General features: G+C 44.0%; 1 protein-coding gene across 1 annotated transcript in view; it reads right to left on the bottom strand.

The window, feature by feature from the left end:
• Positions 1-2,615: 2,615 nt before the first annotated feature.
• The window catches only part of SEMA3G (semaphorin 3G), a 97,927-nt gene continuing 80,467 nt past the window's right edge, over positions 2,616-20,075 (bottom strand). Inside the window, exons 8-16 of the mRNA XM_063121131.1 lie at positions 18,107-18,221; positions 17,794-17,863; positions 14,863-15,007; positions 13,738-13,969; positions 12,277-12,368; positions 10,962-11,003; positions 8,976-9,201; positions 8,282-8,421; positions 2,616-4,869 (exon numbers count right to left, since the gene is read on the bottom strand). Of these exons, the coding sequence (XP_062977201.1) occupies positions 4,414-4,869; positions 8,282-8,421; positions 8,976-9,201; positions 10,962-11,003; positions 12,277-12,368; positions 13,738-13,969; positions 14,863-15,007; positions 17,794-17,863; positions 18,107-18,221 (1,518 nt within the window). The 3' untranslated portion in view covers positions 2,616-4,413. The remainder of the gene's footprint in view (positions 4,870-8,281; positions 8,422-8,975; positions 9,202-10,961; positions 11,004-12,276; positions 12,369-13,737; positions 13,970-14,862; positions 15,008-17,793; positions 17,864-18,106; positions 18,222-20,075) is intronic.

The raw sequence follows: 20,075 nt of genomic DNA, 5'->3' as shown, positions 1-20,075 counted from the left end.
AGCATTCTATTTCTGAGCTCAAACATTACAGTTGTGACATGCACCTTACACTTCCAAAATCGGTCCTTGCCAAGTGGTCATTGATGTGTAAGTGGAAGGGTCATGACTGACACTCTAGGAAAGCTGGAGAAATAGATTAGAAAATCCATCAAATAAATCTATCAGATGAAAGTAACGTACAGTCCTAGAACACATTAAGAACCATGTTTCCTACCCTGTTCTAGGTAAAAGCAGAATGCTTTAAAAGAGCCCTCTGTTAGGTTAGCATAGAATAGAATTCATCCGTAGATTTTATGAGCTGGTAACAACCTGGTTCTGATTAACATACTGGCTAAGTGCAGTAGGGTACCAGAATCATGTCCACCCATCCCTACTATGAAAGTCTGTCTTGCTTCCAAGCCCATTAGACTTCCACATGTAGGCTTATCTTTTCCCTTTAGTTTAAAAATCTTTACCCTGCCTTTTCATTACAAATGACCTCTTAGGTGGCTTATAGAAATCACCCCCTTTTCCCGAAAAGCATTAAAATACTATTGGCCTACAATTCCTTTTTGGAATGGCTAATAGTCCAGGGTGATTAGTTGAGGTGTTATCAATAGGAGCTAATGTTTAGAACAGAAATGGAGATGTGGCCCTCCAGATGTTGGACTGCAACTCCTATTACCGTATTTCTTTGATTCTAAGATGCCATCGATTGTAAAACACACACTAATTTCAGTACTACCAATAGAAAAAAAAGCTTTGATTCTAAGAAATAATAAACTCACCCGTGATTCTAAGATGCACCCCGTTTTTAGAGATGTTTATATGGGGGAAAAGTGTGTCTTAGAATCGAAGAAATATGGTATCTGCTACCATTGACTTTGCTGGCTAGGACTGATGGGAATTGCAGTCCAACAGATGGCCACATGTTCCCCACCCTGTTTGAGAGATTGTCTCTTTATAGTTGGGGGGACCTTTGTGCTTTTGAATGAGGTCTCCATCTGTGCTTAAGGAAGTAACATCCTTCTAGATGAGTTGAGGGAACAGATGTGTTTGTGAGACACCCCAGAAACTATTAGGATAGGCAAAAAAAGGGGGAAACTGAATGTTTCTAGCTGGACTTAGCATAAATTGGGCCTGCAGCCCTGAGAGGCTGCCCAAATTGCTCTCTGGGGACCTGCCTTGTAGAAATGCCTGTTTTCCTCCAATTAGACTATGCTTGTAAATCTACCAGCAAAGCAAATATTACAAAGACACAAAAATTACCAAACAATTTACCTGGTAGCACTGCCTCTGGAGTTTCTCACTGTATCTACAAGTATAGATACAAATCAGACAACAGCAGTAAATTGTCCACAAGGCCTCAGAATTAAAACCTGCAAGAAGGATTGCTAAAACAAAACAATTTCCCCCTTGGTTGTTATCTAAAAGGATATTTAAGCATTGGTGCCAGGATAATGTGGTCTGGGGATAGCATTCCACGCTGGTGCAGCACAATAAAGGCAGCCCTCTTTCTCCAAAGGTGGAAGAAAGAAAACTTCCAAAGGTGAGAACAACCAGAGCAGAGCCTTTGCTAAAGATTTCAACTAATGGGCAGGTTTACATACAGCCTGCATGTGAGAAATCCAACGTGCATTCATTCAGATTGTACAGTCAGGAAAAAGGGAACGTAGGAAGCTGCCTTACTGAGTCAGAACACAGGTCCATATAGCTCAGTAGTGTTGATACTGACTGGCAGCAGTGGCTCTCCAGGATTTCAGGCAGGATTCCTTCCTAGCCCTACCTGGACATGCCAGAGATTCAACCTGGGACTTTCTGCATGCAAGGCCAATGTTCTAACTCTGAGCCACGGTCCCTCCTTAAGATTTTACATGGAATATCAGTGGCACAGTCTGAGCCTATGCACACTGGCTTTTTCACGTCTGCCCACATGCAGATGTTCAGCAGGCTTGGAGATGGGACAGGCACTCAGTACGCAGGCTCGACAGCTGTGACTTGGGCCAGATCTACACCAAGCAGGATATTCCACTATGAAAGTGGTATGAAAGCGGTATATAAAAGGCAGAAGCCACACTACTGCTTTATAGCGGTGTTGAAGTGCACTGACAACTGTTGGGGCCAATTGACACATACCACATACCATTTTCATAGTGCTATATCCTGCTTGGTGTAGATCTGGCCCTACTTCCTCACTACATATAACAAACGAGTGTGTCAAAACCAGCCCAAACCTACACTTTTAGAAGAAGTACTCTTTGATAGAACATGAAAATGGGTGTTTTGCCATTTTCATTAAGTAAAGAAAAAGAATATAAACCAATCAACACTGTAGTATGGCTTCTTCTTGATTCCAGTTCTGAGTTTTGGGATGATGAGTCAATGGGACATCAGCAAGTAACATGGGGAATGCACTAAGCTCTGAACTGATCCACCACCAAGTCCAGGTGAGATGAGGGCATGCAGTCCCACTGAAGTTTTGCCCAGGGACTGCTGCACAAAATTCTCATGTGACTTATACCTCTGGGAGAGGGTACTGCTTCCTGGAGCTGCTCATCCAAGTCCAACATTAAACTGGACAACAATGAACCATTGTCTGGAGAGAGCAAGGAAGAAACAACAGCCTATATCCACCCATTTATTCCAATACTGATCATTGATGACAATAAATCTTCCCCCAGAAAATGGTCACCAGAAGGACCTTCCAGGGGAAGTCTTTTTATAGCTAAACTTCCCAATCTCTTCACAAAATTAGAGTGGCTTGAGTTTTATTCCTTGGCCCCTAGACACATATTTTGTTCAATAAGTATTTGGGGAAAACAACCAACTTTTGATTGCACAGTGACATTGTAGAAAAGAAGTCTTAGCAGTCCCAGGTACAGCTTGCTATGACACCATTCGTTGCGCTGACAAATGCCAAATCATTGAAAACAAGAGAGGGGAAACTTTCCCCCAAGCCTGAGCTTGCTGAATAAGGATTTCATTTATTTGTTGAACAAACTGGTGGCTTTAATTCAGCTTTTGGTGTTTAAATCAACAGAGGCACAGGAGAGAAAGATGGAGCTTACTTAAGGTAAATACCCTGATGGGGTTCTGACACTGGGTGGATGTCGCTAGGATTGCTTGGAAGGCACAGACTGGGAGGATCCTGCATACAGGTACGTTTCTTCGGCTTAGAATGAGGTTGCATGTAAAGCACAGGAAATACACACACATACGGCTGAAGACCAAACTACATTATGCTGCGGCCACCTGTAGTGTTAGCCTGGTGCTCCCTCTGGGTTCAGACACACTCCTGGGAGGGGATGCTTTGCAGCAGAAAGGGCTTGACTCCTCTCCTGCCACTCACTTTCTCCATGAAATCCCCAACCCAGCAACACTCCAGCTTTGCAACTGAGAACAAGCCCACCAGGCTAACATTAAATGTGGTTGCAGTATAACATGCGAGCCTCTCCCCCTCCCCTCTTTATGTGAATATATCTTATGCAAACACCATTGTCCATTTGCAAGGGAAAGCAGGAGAGGGGTATTTGTAATGCAAATGAGCATTTTGGTCAATGTAGGTATTGACATTCACATTATAAAACACAACTGACCACTTTGAGCTTCATGTGTAAAAATGCCCAAAGAGTTTAGACTGCTTTCTGCCTGCTGGCCAGAGCCAGGGTAAGCTTGGGACAATAAGGTTCCTTAGATCTGCGAATAAATATGTGCCTCCTTTGCCACCAAGGGCAATTACAGTGATCACATCCATACAGTGATCACATCCATGCACTTTCTAACTATATGCATTATATAGGGGAAGCCCACTGGGTTCAGGTATCTGTTTCTTCAAAGGGGTGATTTATGCAGCTGATGTTGCTGTCGCTCATCACCTCCAGGAGAGCACTGCCTTCCGGCATTCACCATTCCCAGCAGCAACTCCCCACTGTTTCCACCCTGTCTCGAAACAGAGCGTTGGCTGTTCACCCAATAGGTAGTGCTGGTAGCCTCCCTTTGCCTTCAACCAGCCCCAAGGTGAGATCCCTCATGCTCCCTTCTCTGCATCATGTGGTCCTAGTCATATTGAACATTCTGCTCCTAGGGGGCAGCACTGAATATACACCGGGTCTTCAGGAGTAAGGCTGCCCCATACCTTCCTAGCCCTGATACCACCAACCCAGTGTATGAGTGAAAGACATCAAGATGGGACAGGAGAAGGCAACGCTTTGGTGTCTATAGAGTCCTCGCCTCCACTGCTAGTGGCAGAGGGGAGTGGTCTGCTTCCAGCAAGGAAGGTCTCCAGGCTCAGCTGATCAGCAAGGTGGTCCCTTCCATCAGGGCAAGGACAGTTCCTAGAGAGGTTGATTTTCATCCACGAAGAAGACGTTTTGTCCATAATGCCTCTCCTCTTCTCACGTTCTCCTCTTGCCATGCATTGGCTCCCCCTTCCTCTTATGTGGCTGTGGCCTGCCTGGGCACCCGGTTCCTCTCACTGTGCTGCTTGCCCCTCCCCCTTTTGCCCCCGTCCAGCATGTTCTTGCTCTTTGGGGGCCTCCCTTTGTGCCGCAGCTGGCGGTCCCCACACCACACACGCTCACAGTACTCCTCTACTTTCTGCAGGTTGCCATAGCCAATGAGGTGCATGATGTCTTTGAACCACATCTTCTGTCCATGCAGCTGGCGGGGATCAGGACCCCGGCAAGGCAGGCGTGGTGGCTCTTCCTCTTGCTCCCGCTGGAAGACCTGCTCCAGTTGCTCACTCTCAATCACCTCCAACGCGATTTTGGTGACCGTCTGAGTGAAGCCATGCTCCTGAGCCCTGCAGTAATACGTTCCGGCGTCCTGGCGGAAGAGCTTTCGGAACAGCAGCCCCTGCTCCGTCTTCATGATCCGATCGTCGGTTTTCACCTGGAAGAAAAGTCAGGGGGAAAGAAATTAAATAGGAAGCTAGCTGGGAGTAGCAGATTTCCAGGCGAGCAGCAGGTCTTTCTCAAGGCTTCACAGGGAGTTGAGAGAATGGTTGCAGTTTGTCAGAAGGAAGTTGTGGCAGGGCTGCCATTATTTGCACAGATACAGCCCCTGTTGTTATGTGCCCTGACAACAGTCCCCTGGACTTGCTCCTCCACTTTACCACTGAAACCTGCTTGTTCATCAGCCTCTGAGTCTCACCCTGACCCTGACAACAGCAGTGGCAGTGAGGAAGAGGAGCAGATGCCGCTGCCTACCACCAGTTCCCTGGCTCTCTGCTATAAAGCAAGCAAATGGTGTCAATGACGAGAAAGACGAGGAACAATGGCTGCTGGGGACAATGGTGGTGAGAAGGTAGATGCACTGAAGGACCCCCCCCCTCTCTCTCTCTCTCTGTGTTTATGTAAAATTTCCAGTGATCAAAAATGCATCTTGACTCTTCCCATAACTAGGAGACATATTCAGCTATGAAAAGCAGTTGTTTAATACACATGATTTACATGGATCATAAAATCCAGGGCTCCTTGACAGGGATTTTAAAAAATGAAAACTACATACATTCCTACATAATGGAGACATTACAGGAGAATGGGTCAAGGGACAGGAATGTCCATACAATGAGTGAAATCCAGAGGAGGAAAGTCCCCAGGATCAGAACAGAACAAATCTGCTGATTGCTTCCATTCATCCTTTATTTCTGTCTAATACCTTCTGAAACAGCGAATCAGGCTAAAGGGTCCCCTGAACCACACAAAGCAGGCTTAACTGTCGCAGCCTGAAGTTCTGCCTCCTGAGTTCTGCCTCCTGCTAACACATGCAAAAGCCCCAGCTGCTCTCCCTCTGTGTCATTCTATCAACTTACCATAGTATTGGACTTGTCAGACCCCGTGACACAAGTGAGTCTGCGGGACGAGACTTGGCTGCCTATAATTTTCTGCAAAGGAAAAAAAACCCTCCTATTTCAAACTCCCTCCATCTGCGTGCATCCCCTAATCCTATCCCTTCTTTGCAGTTAGGCTGTGACCTTCTCTGGGTGCCTCGCTCCTACTTAGATGCTTTACCACAAAACCTTCCACAAGCCAGAAAGGGAAGGAGCCTTTCCAGGGAAGGAGCCTTGCCTGAGCTGGCTGCTCCACCCAGGAGGGGCATCCAAAATGCTAGATGGAGAAGCTGCCTTTGTTACACACACACACACACACACACACACACACACACACACACACACACGGTGGTGCAGCAAGCTCTGTCTTGAGGGAGGCTTTGTTCCCCTGATAAAACCTTTCACCTGTAAAAATCCATTTCAGTCAGGTCCTCTGGCACAAGTCTCGGCTGCTAGAGGAAAGCTGCTGCACCCAAAGTCAAAGCTGAGAAAAAGGGGGTTGGAGGCACACAAGAATCCATTTAATTTTTTCCCTTTTTGACGACTGACTTGTATTTATTTGTTTTACATACAGAACACAGAACACAGCGGGAACGACACATTCCATTACTCTGTGTGGTCCTTTAGAAAGCTATGGGGATCAGGGGAGTGCGGGGGAGAGGTCTGACACCCTTCGCTCTGTGAATGACACCAGTGCTGTCCTGATTACCCATTGACAGTCTTGGACTAGAACTTAGCCAGCTGTGTTTATGGACCAGTCCTGCCTTTTATGCCCCCTTTCCTCCAGAGAATTCCCCATAAACCTTACATTATTATCACTTCTTCCTCAGCCCAGCTTCCTGGGAATTAGATTGGCTCACTGGAAAAAGAGGGACAAGACCTCACACAGTAGGAGCGTGGGCCTCTCTATTTTCAGTTTAATTCAAGAATTCCTTGTGGAGCTCCACAGAGCAGACAAGGCTAAGAAGCCAAATGAAGAAGGATAATAGAAGAGGGAATCGCGGGGAAGGGGACCACATGAGGTAACAGAGGCCAAAGAGAAATACAAAGAGAAGGCCCTAAAGAATCTGTCAACATCTGGACAGGACGTCTCAGCTGTGTCAACTGAAAGTGTGGCACACTAGCAGAGCAGCCCTATGGTCTCTAGGAGAGCATCCCAGGAACCATAGGACATGTGGCATTCCCTCTCCTGAAGTTGTAGACACCCCTACGACTTTGAGAGGGAGAATCCAGTGACCCCTCTGGAGAATCCAAAGACCTCAAAGAGGTCAAGAAAAGGGCATTCCAATGGGCGGGGAGGGGAGCACAGAGAAGAGGCAACCATCCGCAGGATCCTATGGCCTCTCCATCACCACAGGAACATAGGATGCTGCCTTATACTGAGTCCATCTGGACCAGTAACGTTCACACTGACAGACAGCAGCTCTCCAGGGTTTCAGGCAAGATCCTTTCGCAGCTCTATCTGGAGGTGCAGGGATTGAACCTGGGACCTTCTGCATGCAAAGCAAGGGCTGTACCACTGAGCCATGGCCCCTCCTGATCATCTTGGAACACTGTCAATAAGTCAGCTAAATGAGCTCAGAGGCCTGTCTAGCTGAATTTGTGTTGTTTTTTTAAGGAGGAATGAAAGGTGAAATCACCTCCATCATTCCTCCTGCTCAGCAACTATCCTGTTCTCTAACTCAACTCTGGTGAATATGGTTCTCCAGGGTCATCTCCACTCTGGCCCTTTCTACACCTAAGGGTTATCCCAGGAAAATGGAGGGAACATCCCTGCCTGCTCTCGGGATCCCCTGTGTGGATGCACAGGAACAATCCCAGGACAATCCAGGGATATAGGGCTGGTGTAGACATGCCCTCTGTGTACACACAGGTTACTTTCCTTCTTCTAAGTCTCTTCAAGTGCTTTCCATAGATGCTACACATTTCTGTATAGAGATACTCTCTGACTTCCTTCAGCTCAAAGTTAAAGGGCTTGGAAGGCAATAAGAGTCCAGCGAGAACCGGTGTTAGGCTTGGACAGCAGAGCCAGGTCATGCCGGCTGAAAATGATGGGAGTTGCAACCCAAGACATGTGGAAGGCACCAGTCTGGGGATGGGTGGCTTAGATAGAGCCTTACTACACATTGTGTGCAGAGTGGTGGTGGTGGTGATTGGGGGAAAAGAATCCTGGAGTGCAGATAACTAGCAACCACAGTTACCATGCAACTTTGTTTTTTCTTGAGCTCTGGACATTTATTGTCTGATTTATGCCATATGTTCAGTTAATTGTTCTAAATTGCAATGGCCAAAGGCTTGGTGCAAATAAGATTTGATTTGATTTGATTGCACAGTGGGCGCAATATTTTGTTAGGTAGACTGGTTATTTGTATGCATTTAAGCTCTAAATGAAGAGAAGATGAAAAAAATAATCCGTTATTGATGAAAAGGAAACAAGAGAGTTGAGACAATGGGGAACAGGAGCTGCCTTACCTCGTCTCTTAGCTCCTCTGGGGACCTGTGTACAAACCATTGCACTGCAGCCTGGGGTGACTTGGGGATGCACTCCAAGAAGGTGCTGTTGTGCTCTGTCCCATACACCACTTTTTCCTCTGTGCTGTCAAAGTCATCCACTACAGAAACAATGAAAGCGCTCGTATCAGAGAACAATAGCTTAGCAGAAACCACCTGATTCCCTACAAGTGGGGGGTTGGTGGGGGGAGGTCAGCCTGGCCTGGTATTGTTGCTGAACATGTGAGGGGCTTGCCAGGTGACTCTTCAACACAGAGAGATCTGTTTCATGAGCAAAAAAGAGAGTGCTTACAGCCCAAGTTGTCTAGGAGCCAGCAGAATGGAGGTCTCCTCTACCTCCCTGTATTCCAACTAAGAACACTTGTTTTTATATTTTTCAGATCATAGAATTGCAAAAGCTTGGCCCACATACCTGAGAACTCTATGAGAATTATTGTTATCCCAGTGTACATGGAGGCTCCCCTGTGGCACATCTTTAACAACACAGCAAAAGCTTCAGCGGATGCTAACTGACCAAGCTTTTGCCATTTTCACACCTCCCACATTTCAAGGGCAGTGGATGTGGCATATGACAGAGTCCTCCCTCCACAGCTGCCTCATTCTCCCCTACAGTCCACAGGCATTGTCCCGGGCATACACCGCCAGGTTCCCTCACCTGTCAAGTTTTGATCCAGGCAGTGGTGCATGGGGTTCCCATTTCGGATGTCTTGCCGGCGAAAACGTCGCTTGCCTGATACCTGGTACCTGGTGCAGGTGTGGCCATCCCAGGCGCAGTAAGGGTCCCGTGCCAAGCAACACTCTGCGCAGGCTGTCCCATACGTCTCACACTGGTGCAGCTTCACTTGGGCAACTCCCATCCGGGAGCCCACATAAAGCATTTGCTGTCCAAACAAAGGAGAGCCGGGGGAGTTTGATTGACTGATTTACTACAGTTATATACTGCCTTTCTGTAACCCACCAACATGGTTTACAAGAATCCAGACAAGAATAATAAAGAAATGCAAACATAAGGGTGGTACAGGAACTAGTAACACAGTGGTACAGGCACAAGTAACCCCAAGATTGGATTACTGCAATGTGCTCTATGAGGGGCTGCTCTCAAGGTTGGTCTGGAAGCTGGAGTTAGTGCAGAACGCAGCAGCTTGGCTGTTGTCAGGAGCTGCCCCTTTTCAGAATGTAACACCTCTACTGAGATAACTATGCTGGTTGCCTATTTGCTACCAGGCTAGGTTTAAGGTTTTGCTATTGGTGTATAAAACCTCAATCCTTGGGACTAGGATACTCAAGACAGTGCCTTCTCCCATATCAACCTACCCAGTCACTGGGATCATCAGATGAGGTACTCCTAATGGTTCTGCATGGACCCGCAGCCCACTTGGAGTCCACTCGCAGTAGAGCCTTTATTGTATTGGCTCCCTCTCTATGGAACTCCCTGCCTGTTGATGTCAGGCAGGCATCAATTGTTTTGCTTTCAGCACCTACTGAAGACATTTTTATTTAAACAAGCCTTCCACGACTAACTAGCTATGGTTTTATTACCATAATTTGATTTTAACCATTTTAACCTCCAACCTCCTTATCCTCCAACCAATATTTACTATAGCATTCCCATGACAAAAAGGGAAGCAAATCAATGCATTGAAGTTAGTGCACTGTTGTCTCCGGCAGAAACTTCTCCTCAGTCCGAGTAGAAATTTGGCTTCCACTTCTATTGGGGGTCAAACAGCAACCATTTTGCTTCAGTTGGGCATACTCCAAATTTACTACTAGACCAGTAAACAATATATTTAACTGTAAGTTGCCTTGGGAGCCATATTTGGGCCAAAAGGTGATTCATAAATTTACAAATAAATAAAAAGAAATTAGGTTTGTGGAAACTTAATCTAGAACAACTAGGGAATAGCAAAATATACTTTGGCATAACAAAATATTTAATGGTTTATTATGAGGCATCTACGTCTGCTGTTTTAGAACAGATCTATTAGGTAAAAAAACATTGTTTATTTATGTTTAGCTGTTTACATTGTTTTTATTTTTCTATGTTAACATTTTTATACTATTTTATGAGGCTGCATTTTGTATTTTTATTCATTGTTGTAAACCACCCAGAGAGCTTTGGCTATGGGGCAGTGTAGAAAATAATAATAATAATAATAACAACAACAACAACAACAACAATGTAGCTCTAGATAGGGAATCCAAGTAGAATAAGATTATAAAGGAATGTGGCAGGCCACAACAGAGGTTTATTGACAGAGTTATAGATGAGTAATAGCGGTGTTTCAGGTCATGAGGTGTAAAGGGTGAATCCTGCATGCTGGGACAGAAACACAGCATTGTGTGGTTTATAGGAACTGTTATAAGGTAGGAAGGTTCCAACCAGTTCTGCTACTTATCCTGGGGACGAAAGGTGAGATAAAAATTAACATCAGAGGTGTTTTTTTTAAAGGCCTAAACAAATACTACATCTGCCCTGGCTTTCTCATGAAATTTTGGTAAGGGCTTTCTTTTAAACACAGTGCTGCACATTAACACCAGCACTTGCGGTAGTTTATGGCATGGATGGTATTTCTGTGGCCTTCCTAAACATTGGTTTCTCCACCACCACACTTGTCCTGTAAAGAAGCCATTCACTACTCACTCGTTTGACAGAGATTTCCATCTCAGTAACGGGGACTGACACCTAAAGGAAGAAAAGGAAACAGTCTCTCAGCTAAAATAAGTCACAAAAAGAACCCTTGCCACTATGCACAGCTGCATATTTCTGCCCTGCATTTCTTACAGCCATATAGGTTTATTCAGCTCCCAGATATCTTCCCACAGAAACAAAGATACACACACACACAAGCATGGTCACAACTGTGCAAAGAACTTTGTCTGGCTTAGAGTTTTAGTAATGCTGGAAAGTCATGTCCTATGGAAACTCATGTCCTATGGGGAAATCCAACCTCTTTCCTAGACTACTGAATGGCTGCTACTAGCCATAGTTCTTTATCCTTAGTTCTTTATTCTTTATATAGTTCTTTAAATTTTTGTGAACCGCCCAGAGAGCTCCGGCTATTGGGCGGTATAGAAATGTAATAAATAAATAAATAAATAAATATCCCTAGGCCCACCCTTTAATCCTGGGAGGAGCCTGTGGAACAAATGGACAGAGTGGTAGACTAATGACCTGGGAGATGCAATTCAGAATCCATCCAGCTCTATAAAATGGGAATGTTAAGATACCGATAAGAAAAGTGATTTACATGTTACACATGCTATAGACATGATTAAATAATGAATGAGTGTAGTCCGAAGCGTTATCTCTGTTATATATGGGAGCTCTGGATATATACATTTCATTACGCATATGTGAACCAAGTGTGAAAACGGTAATTTCCGTTCACTGCAGTGTTCAGGTCAAGTCCATGAGGGAAAAGATTCACACTTTTTTTAACAGGCCTTAGAGGTAAAATGCTATATATTGCATGTGAACTTCCTCTACTTACAAGGGCTGAGGTTACCTGAGCTCACTATAATATAGTTTTTTCAGCTTCCAATGCAGATGCATCCTAAGTACAGATGAATGAAGGCTTTGTGAATGCAGGCTGATTAATATTGTTATCTTGTTTAACTCCTTAAGAACGTAACCGGTAGCTGCCAAAGCTAAAAGCTTTGTGGCATAAGCTAAATAGATAGTCGGTATGATAACTGTTCTAAGAAATACACTTCTTCTATGACATAGTAGGGCATGTAACATCCGCACACAAATATGCATTCAGGCTGCCAGTAGATGCAAGAGGAGTACACGCAACTGAATGTGGACAAAGATAAAGACAGTACTGAGCCAATTATATCTCCATGTGCAGTAAATGATCACACACACACACACACACCATAGCATGATTATTTCTTTGGTGTTCTGTATATTTGAGGCACATCCGTTTGTGCACACACTGCCTTTTAAACTTCACCTTAAAGATCTGAAGCTCCTCTAAAATGACTTCTTCAGCTGCTGCAAAATTCCCTCTCTGAAGGGCTATGACCTTCAGTACCGAGCCAGCATCTAAAAGGCAGGAAGGAGAGGAAGAGTACACTGAAACAAGACAATCTCTGGGGTCACCAGGCATCCTCACAAGGATGCCAGGAACATGGTAGACTGTCTCTACCATGGACAGAAACATGCAAACATACAGTATATAAGAATATGGCAGTGTAAGTCTTATTACTCATGATCTACTAGGCAGATTTTGCTTGTTTTTATTTTAAATTGAAGCTTGTGCACTCTAGATGTGTGAAAAAATGTGAAACTTTGATAAAGTTCAAAGCTCAAGCTTTGGGCAGCTCAGGAAAGAAGGGAGAAGGATGAAGTAAAGGGGAGGTTACTGCATATGCCCCACACTGTGCATTTAATGTAACATGTGACACAGTGTGTGTATGCACGTGTAATAATGCGTACTCCTGCGAGCTCTTAGTTTGCTGGTCAAATGAAAGGACAGGCCCAGAATGTTGGGAAAGGGGCTGAAGAAAAGTCATTTGGTGATAATTAGAGGAAATGAAAAAGAAGCTGTGGAGAAAGAGCTGAAAGGACACCAGAGGGAGAAGAGAGAGAAAAAACGTATAGCACATTTGCAACCATGATGGTAAACAATCTTTTTAAAAAGAACATCTTTAAAAAGTTTTCGCCTTGAATGATTCAGTACATTTATTTTAAAAGTGTAAAGTTATTCAAGTCGCAAGGAAAACAGGAAAATGTATTTTTATCCACTCATTTTCAGACTACTAGTTCCTGTGGAAATATGGAATTTGCACTAGGAGGACAGTCAGCCCTGCTTGGCCAATAAGTGCGGCAGGCACACAGTTAGGCGGTTGCTGCTAGTGGGGAGAGGGAAGGGGATGGAGATGGGCAATTAGGGCATGAGAGGGAGGAGCCAGGGCCGCAGCACATGCAAATTTCGGAGGGGGATTCACTATGTAGGAACCCACATTTGCATTATTCAAGAGCCCCTCTGTGGTGAGGGGACTGGGGCAAAAAAGTGGGAAAGGTGCAGGACTACTAGCGCCCATGGTGACATGGGCTTTACATTAGTTCAACAAGGAAGAACTAAGGAGAGACAGCAGCTGGAAAGCTTCAGGAGCAGTTCTGTCAGAGAGCAGAAGGCTTGGCTGAGACCATCAGGGTTTCAACCAACATAGGAAGGGTTTAACTTGATCCAGGAACCACTACTACTCAGCCCAAAACATGTTTTCCATTCCAGGAAAACAAGAGAAATTAAAAGAAACTGCCCCTAAGCACAAATAGCGTTCTTTTCCAAAATGGCAACTAACCCCCACACAGATGAGATTAGGGAGAAGTTTAGTCAAGACCCAGAAGATGCAACTCCCCAGGCAGTGCTGGGCCCCAGCTCTACTCATGACTGGCATTCCCACTGCACCTGTGCCAATGAACATGACATCGTACTGCCCATCCTCAGCATCCACGCGGTCCACCACTATCTGTCGCAAGCGGTGCTGCAGGTTGGTCTTCACCAGCACAGGCCGGCGATGGAACGGGTACACAGATTTGCTCATCAGTGGGTGGGCACGTGAAAACTGGAGAACCTCATCAGGGTAGTCCTTGGTGGAGGAATACTGTCGGCTTGGCTGGTTGGTGGTTTTGCTGGGGCACTGGCCGGGAGCAGAAGGGACACCATTACAGCAAAAATGGTGGCCCATTTCACACTGCTTATCTAATTGGGATCAGTGTCACAATACAACCCCTGCTTTTAAAAAAAAAATCTATCTAGAGCATTTGAAAACACTCCTTTGTTGGATCAGGGTAAAAACCCATCCAGTTCAGCTCTGCCTCTGCCCACTGCCAGCCAGAAGCCTCTGATAAAGTCATTTATAACACATATTAGCTAAATAACACATATTCCAGTAGAGATTCTTCTGCAGTTTACTTCTGCCTTACATTCAAGAAATATATTTAATTTACACTTAATATCTTGATAAGTAATGATTCTGATTGGATAAAACTGGTAAGATACAGTCCCTTAGGCTAGGTTTTGAAATTTTTATAAATGCTATTTTTAGAAACATAGGAAGCTGCCTTATACAATCAGATCATTGGTCCATCTAGCTCAGTATTATCTTCACTGACTGGCAGCAACGGCTCTCCAGGGTTTCAGGCAGAGGAGTGTTTTCCAGCCTTACCTGGAAAGGCCAGGGTTTGAATCTGGGTTGTTTTGCATGGAAAATGCATGCTCTACCACTGAGCTAGGCCGGATCTACACTACTGCTTTAAAGCGCTTTATAACAGTTATAAAGCGCTTTAACTGCTTTAAAGCGCTATAAAACTGTTATAAAGCGCTTTAAAGCAATAGTGTAGATCCGGCCCAACAGACCCTTGGTGGCTCTTGGGACTTGTTCTACATCAGCCTTCCCCAACCTGGTGCTCTCAGATGTGTTGGACTACAACTTCACACTGTCTTGGCTGGAGATCTTCTCCATCTACTAATAGATGGAGCTATTCCATACAATAGCATTTTTTTTCAAAGCACACATATGAGTCTACTTACCACTCCTGGCCTTGGGTAAGGCACCTTGCCCTCATAAGCTGCCCACTGGTGGTCAGGGCCATCTTTATGAGCAAACGGTCCATTAAAAACCCCCCAGATGTCTGCCACACGATATACACAGATGGCAAAGCCTTGGAAGACATTGCTGTAATGAGAACGTTTAGCCATAGTAAGAACCTATTTGGGGGAAGTACTTTTTGCCCAGATATTATTTTCATGTTTACTGGAGTGTATATTCAAGTCAAGGGTATATAAGAGGGGGAGGTAAATTACAGAATTACATTTCCAGGTGCAAATACATTAAACCTTAGTTCCTCAATTATCTAGGATGGGTTTATACTATTCAGTATTCAAAATCCCAGATCACAGCATTTTTCTCAGTTCTTCATATTAAGAGTCTAAATGGTGAAAAATCATAATTGTTCCTTGACTATTGCAACAGATATCTGGACAGGACTGATACTTTCCTAATATTTTGCTAATGCCCAAGACTGGCACAGTTCTATGGAGAGTATATTTATTTATTTTATTTATTTATTACATTTTTATACCGCCCAATAGCCGAAGCTCTCTGGGCGGTTCACAAAATAGCCGAAGATTTGGGCTGAAGTACTTCAAGGGAAGCCCAGAGATTTCACAAGGTCATTTTCACAAGGCATCTTGGCCAGGTGGTAGTCTTTAAGCTTTAGATCCCAACTGTAAAATAGCGCTTTAAAAAGCAACACCTTGAAAAGCACAAGAGGTGGCTACCAATCCCCAATATACCGAGATTCAATTTGGATGGTGAATGTGCAGGGGTGGATTAACGCAGAATCAGAGAGGTGTGTGTGTATGTTTATAGAGGGGAAATGGTTTGAGGGGGGCAGAATCCTAAAAAATCAATGAATGAAGGGATCTGCTTCAAACATGACATGCCTAAAGCCCTACTTAAGAGCTATCATGGTGCCAAGTTTCATCTCTTTATCTTTAAAAATGACAGCATTTTTTTAAAAAATTTTTTTAAGGTCTCAAACTTTTTTAAAAAAACACACCTAAACTGACCTTCCTCAAACTTGGTATGTCTAAATCCCTACTTAAGGGCTCTCACTGTGCTAAGTTTCATCTCTTTATCTTTAAAAATGATGGAGATATACGTATTTTTGTTAATTTCCATAGACTACAATGAAATGGTTATCCGAAACTGAGCTCCAGTGAGGCTCCCCTACTAGACAACAAAGCCAGAGTGAGTTGGGGAGGCAGCCACGTCCATCATAATGTCCATAAATTACAAGAACCAATGAACGGGAAGGAGAAGGAGAAGGGGCGGGGTGGGGCAGGGTGGGACGGGAGAATGAACAAGCGACAAGGTGAAATAGCGCAACAATGCACACCTGTGAAAGTGTCCAGCACTTGCTGCACAAATGAAACAGAAGTCGAAATCGTGGGTGCATATCGGGGGGGGGGGGAAGTAGGTGTGATGGAGCTTCTAAATGATTCATTCTTTTCATCATGAACCAGCTAAATGTTTGCTTATGTGTACACATAATCATAATCAGTGACAGCACTGATAAGCCATTCAGGGAGAGAAGGAAACAACAGGACTAAATCTAGCTATCCATATCCCATTGCTTGAACAATTGATTAGCACTATTGCTGATTTTCTGACCGAGATTACACACATACTTACACCTGGATAGATTCAGGAATCATACATGCAGAACTCACTTGTGCATGGGGCACCTGACCCACTTAAGGTTACATATATGGAAGCTGTTTTCCTTGTGCATATGAATCTTACTGAATCAGGGTACCTTTGTATAACTGTCCCACTTCTAAGTATATCACAGTCGTATATACCTGCTGATACATGTATTTTAACAGTGCAATATGGTTTTGCTTACAATGCCAATCAAAGTAAGCTGCTTATTTATATGTTTAGAGATAGAGAAGGAATTAATAGCAAGCGGTTGTCAGTATGACCATAATTCAATGTCAAAATCAAATATATTCAGAGCCCCTACAAGTAGGGGAGTACAATAAAGGTCTGAATTAAGGATATTTCCATAATTAAATATTTGTTATCTCCCCTTTTTCATGTGTGAAGACAGAAAGGGAGGAACTGGGGGCCTTGTGTGATTTGTGGTCTCCTGAAAACAGTGGAGCCTTATTTTGAGCTCCTCCATTTGCACAAGACACCCCCTCCAACCTGCCATAGGGCAAAGATTGTATATGCATAGTGCCCTCTGCTACTCAAGTAGAGTCCTGCAACAAAGCCCTAGGATGTGTTTACATTTACTTAAAAATAAATCCCATTAATTATGATTGTAACCTAAGGAGATAAGAAATGTATATGAACTAGGTTTAATTTTCAATGTAGTTTGAAATCCAGGTGTCTGAAGGAAAGCAAACGGACTGCCACTTACTTCCTTTCAGCCCATCAAGAGCCCTTACGATGAATTGAGGGCCTGGCAGGGAACATGGCATCGCTCTCTCTCACACACAGTCCCTGTTATACAGTGCTGAGGAAGACTCAGGATGTCCTACAAGACCCACAAAACTGCTACAGGGGAAAGACTGTGCATGCCCAGAACAAGCACCAATGCTGGCATCAGGGCTGAAGGGGAGTGGGAACAAGCTCACCCCCCACCCTCCTGCCCCAAACCCATCATGGAGGTCAGGGGAGGGAACCCTGAGGAGATGTCTATGGTCAAGGAGGAGAGGTGCTCAAGCACCAGGCCTTCCCAAGTTCCCCTTGCCCACTGAGTGAGGAATTCCCAGAGAGGAGGGGGAGAATGCTGTTTTTCTGTCTGCCCAACTTCTCCACCCTCTTCCCTGCATGCCCACCACTTGTTCTTTTGTAATCCTGCAAGCAGCAACCTGAAACATTTCTTAAAACAACCATTAAAAATAAGGACCACAGGGGCCCAAGCAACAAGAGCAAACCAATCTCACCTGATGGTGCTAAATAGTGCATAAATCTCAGGGCTCTTCCCATCTTTAGTCCTCAGAAGGAAGACATCCTCTGTTGAAGAGAGGGTTGGTGCACAGTATTTAAAATGGGCTCTGATCATTGGCTTGTCAACATAACCATTTCAACGACCTAAAATCCTGCTGTAGTATCAGATGCCCCATTCTCCTCATATTGTGAATGTGAATCCAAATACTCAGGGCTTGACTTCTAATTAACAGAATGAGGAGCTAATCCTATACAAAGCCACCAATGTTGAGCCCCAAGAGAGGGATGAGGAGCATAAGTCTCTTTTACCCAGTTGATCAAAATAGGTGTCAATGCCATCCGGTCCGGGGACAGAGCACACCAGCCGGGCCTTGTTGAAGGTGCTCCATTTGTTGACTAGCACTCGCTGTCCCCCAGCGTCATTCTGAAAGAAGAAGAGTAAACATTGCTCAGAAACGGAGACAGATGATGCTTTTGATAACAAACAAGGAGTTTAATATAATTAAGCTGTGTTTGGGGAATTCTTCCAGAGGGACATCCAAACTAAAAACTAGGAAACAAGAAAAAAGCAGTTACTGGCTTCTATTCCGATCATTCTAGTTTCTGCTCTTTGGAACAGTGACCTTCAGGCATTCAGTCACCAGGGAGTGATGGCCTCCAAATTGGATGTCTTGAAAAGGGGATTAGATAAGTTCATGGACAATTGGGCTATCAATGGCTACTAGTCATGATGGCTATATATTACCTCCCGTACCAGAGGCCATATGCTTCAGAATATCAGTTGCTGGGGAATATGAGAATGACGTGCTGTTCCACTGTTTGTGGGCTTCTCATAAGCTTCTGATTGACCACTTTGGGGACAGAATGTGGACTAAATAGCTCAGGGGTCCCTAATGTGGCACATGCAGGTGCAATGGTGCCTGTGAAGGGATTCCCAATATGGAGCCCACGGGCACCCACAAAACATTTTAATTTTTTTTCTTTTAAAAAACTTCCCATACTTGGATTTGTATATATCTATAGCAATAAATACATGGATTTGTATATATCCACAACAAAGAATACATATGAAATGCAAACAACGTCCTAGCAATTAGACATACGCTTCAACAAAAGCAGACCAAATAAGTATTCATTTGATGGTGGCATTTATATGACATCCATTCAGATATTGAAAGCGTTGTAAGGTCCTCAATCAATTGCATTATAGGAGTTGAGTGTTTATCCTTCCAGTGTTGTAATATCAATCTGTTCGGGTGCAATCCAATGGCCACTAGACACTGTCTAGATGGCCATAGGACTGCTCAGTTCCCAGAAACTATAGTTCCCGCCTTCTCCCCCTCATAGCCAGTGTGGTTCTCACTGGTTTACAATAAAAAGGTGAAAAGGGGATGGGGAAGGGAGCTTCCTATGCGCAGTGCAGCCTTTTCCTCCCCTCTCCCCAATCCAAGGCTCCCTGTATAGACAGGCAAAACTGTCCATCTAGTAAAAAAATGCAGGGTACCTGGAGCATGGAGGCAAGAATCACCTCCGTGCTCCAGCCACCCTGCATTGGATAGTCATCAACCTCCAATTTCAGAGGTTGACAGGTATCCTGATAGGATTGCGCCCTTAGGTGTCAAAAGGGCGCAGAGAATCAATTTACACTGACCATTTATTAATTTCCATGAGTGATATATCTAACAGTGATGATCAAGTTAAAGTTATATATTTGCTCTCTGATGCTGACAAATTTGTGACAGAGTTGTGAGATTCGCAGTGGCTGCCCAAAAGTTGAGAAGAAGATTCATAGAGGTCAATATGGTGAACTGTAATGATGAAATTTAACATGACGTTCTAACGTATCAGTAGTATTAACTTGTATACATTTATGGACATTTTAATGTAAATTTTTAGAGTCTCTTATTTTAATTCTTCGTATTAAAACTAACTTTTACATATTTGTGGGCACCTTTTAATGAAAATCTTTTTAGTATCTTTTTGTATTTTACTTCTTTTTATTGTAAAGTTTTTGTGTTCTTACCTGTATTGCTGGGGTATGCATTTGTAAAGTTGATATGACCATGATGGTTGAAACAACAAATAAATAATTTCACAGTTTCCATGAGTGGGTGAATAAGCGTGTACATCAGTGAATATTAAAGACTGTTCCAGTAAAAAATTTATCTAACAACCTCTTTGCAAAAAAAAAAAAAAGGAATTATTGTACATAGCCAAAACATATGTTTAAAGATGCATTAGCTATATTGTAGTGCCAGCAATTAACCGAATTACACAA

Source organism: Elgaria multicarinata, chromosome 3 (genome assembly GCF_023053635.1).
Source record: "Elgaria multicarinata webbii isolate HBS135686 ecotype San Diego chromosome 3, rElgMul1.1.pri, whole genome shotgun sequence".
In the NCBI taxonomy this organism is placed as follows: Eukaryota; Metazoa; Chordata; class Lepidosauria; order Squamata; family Anguidae; genus Elgaria; species Elgaria multicarinata.
This window is presented reverse-complemented; position numbering and strand designations above follow the sequence as displayed.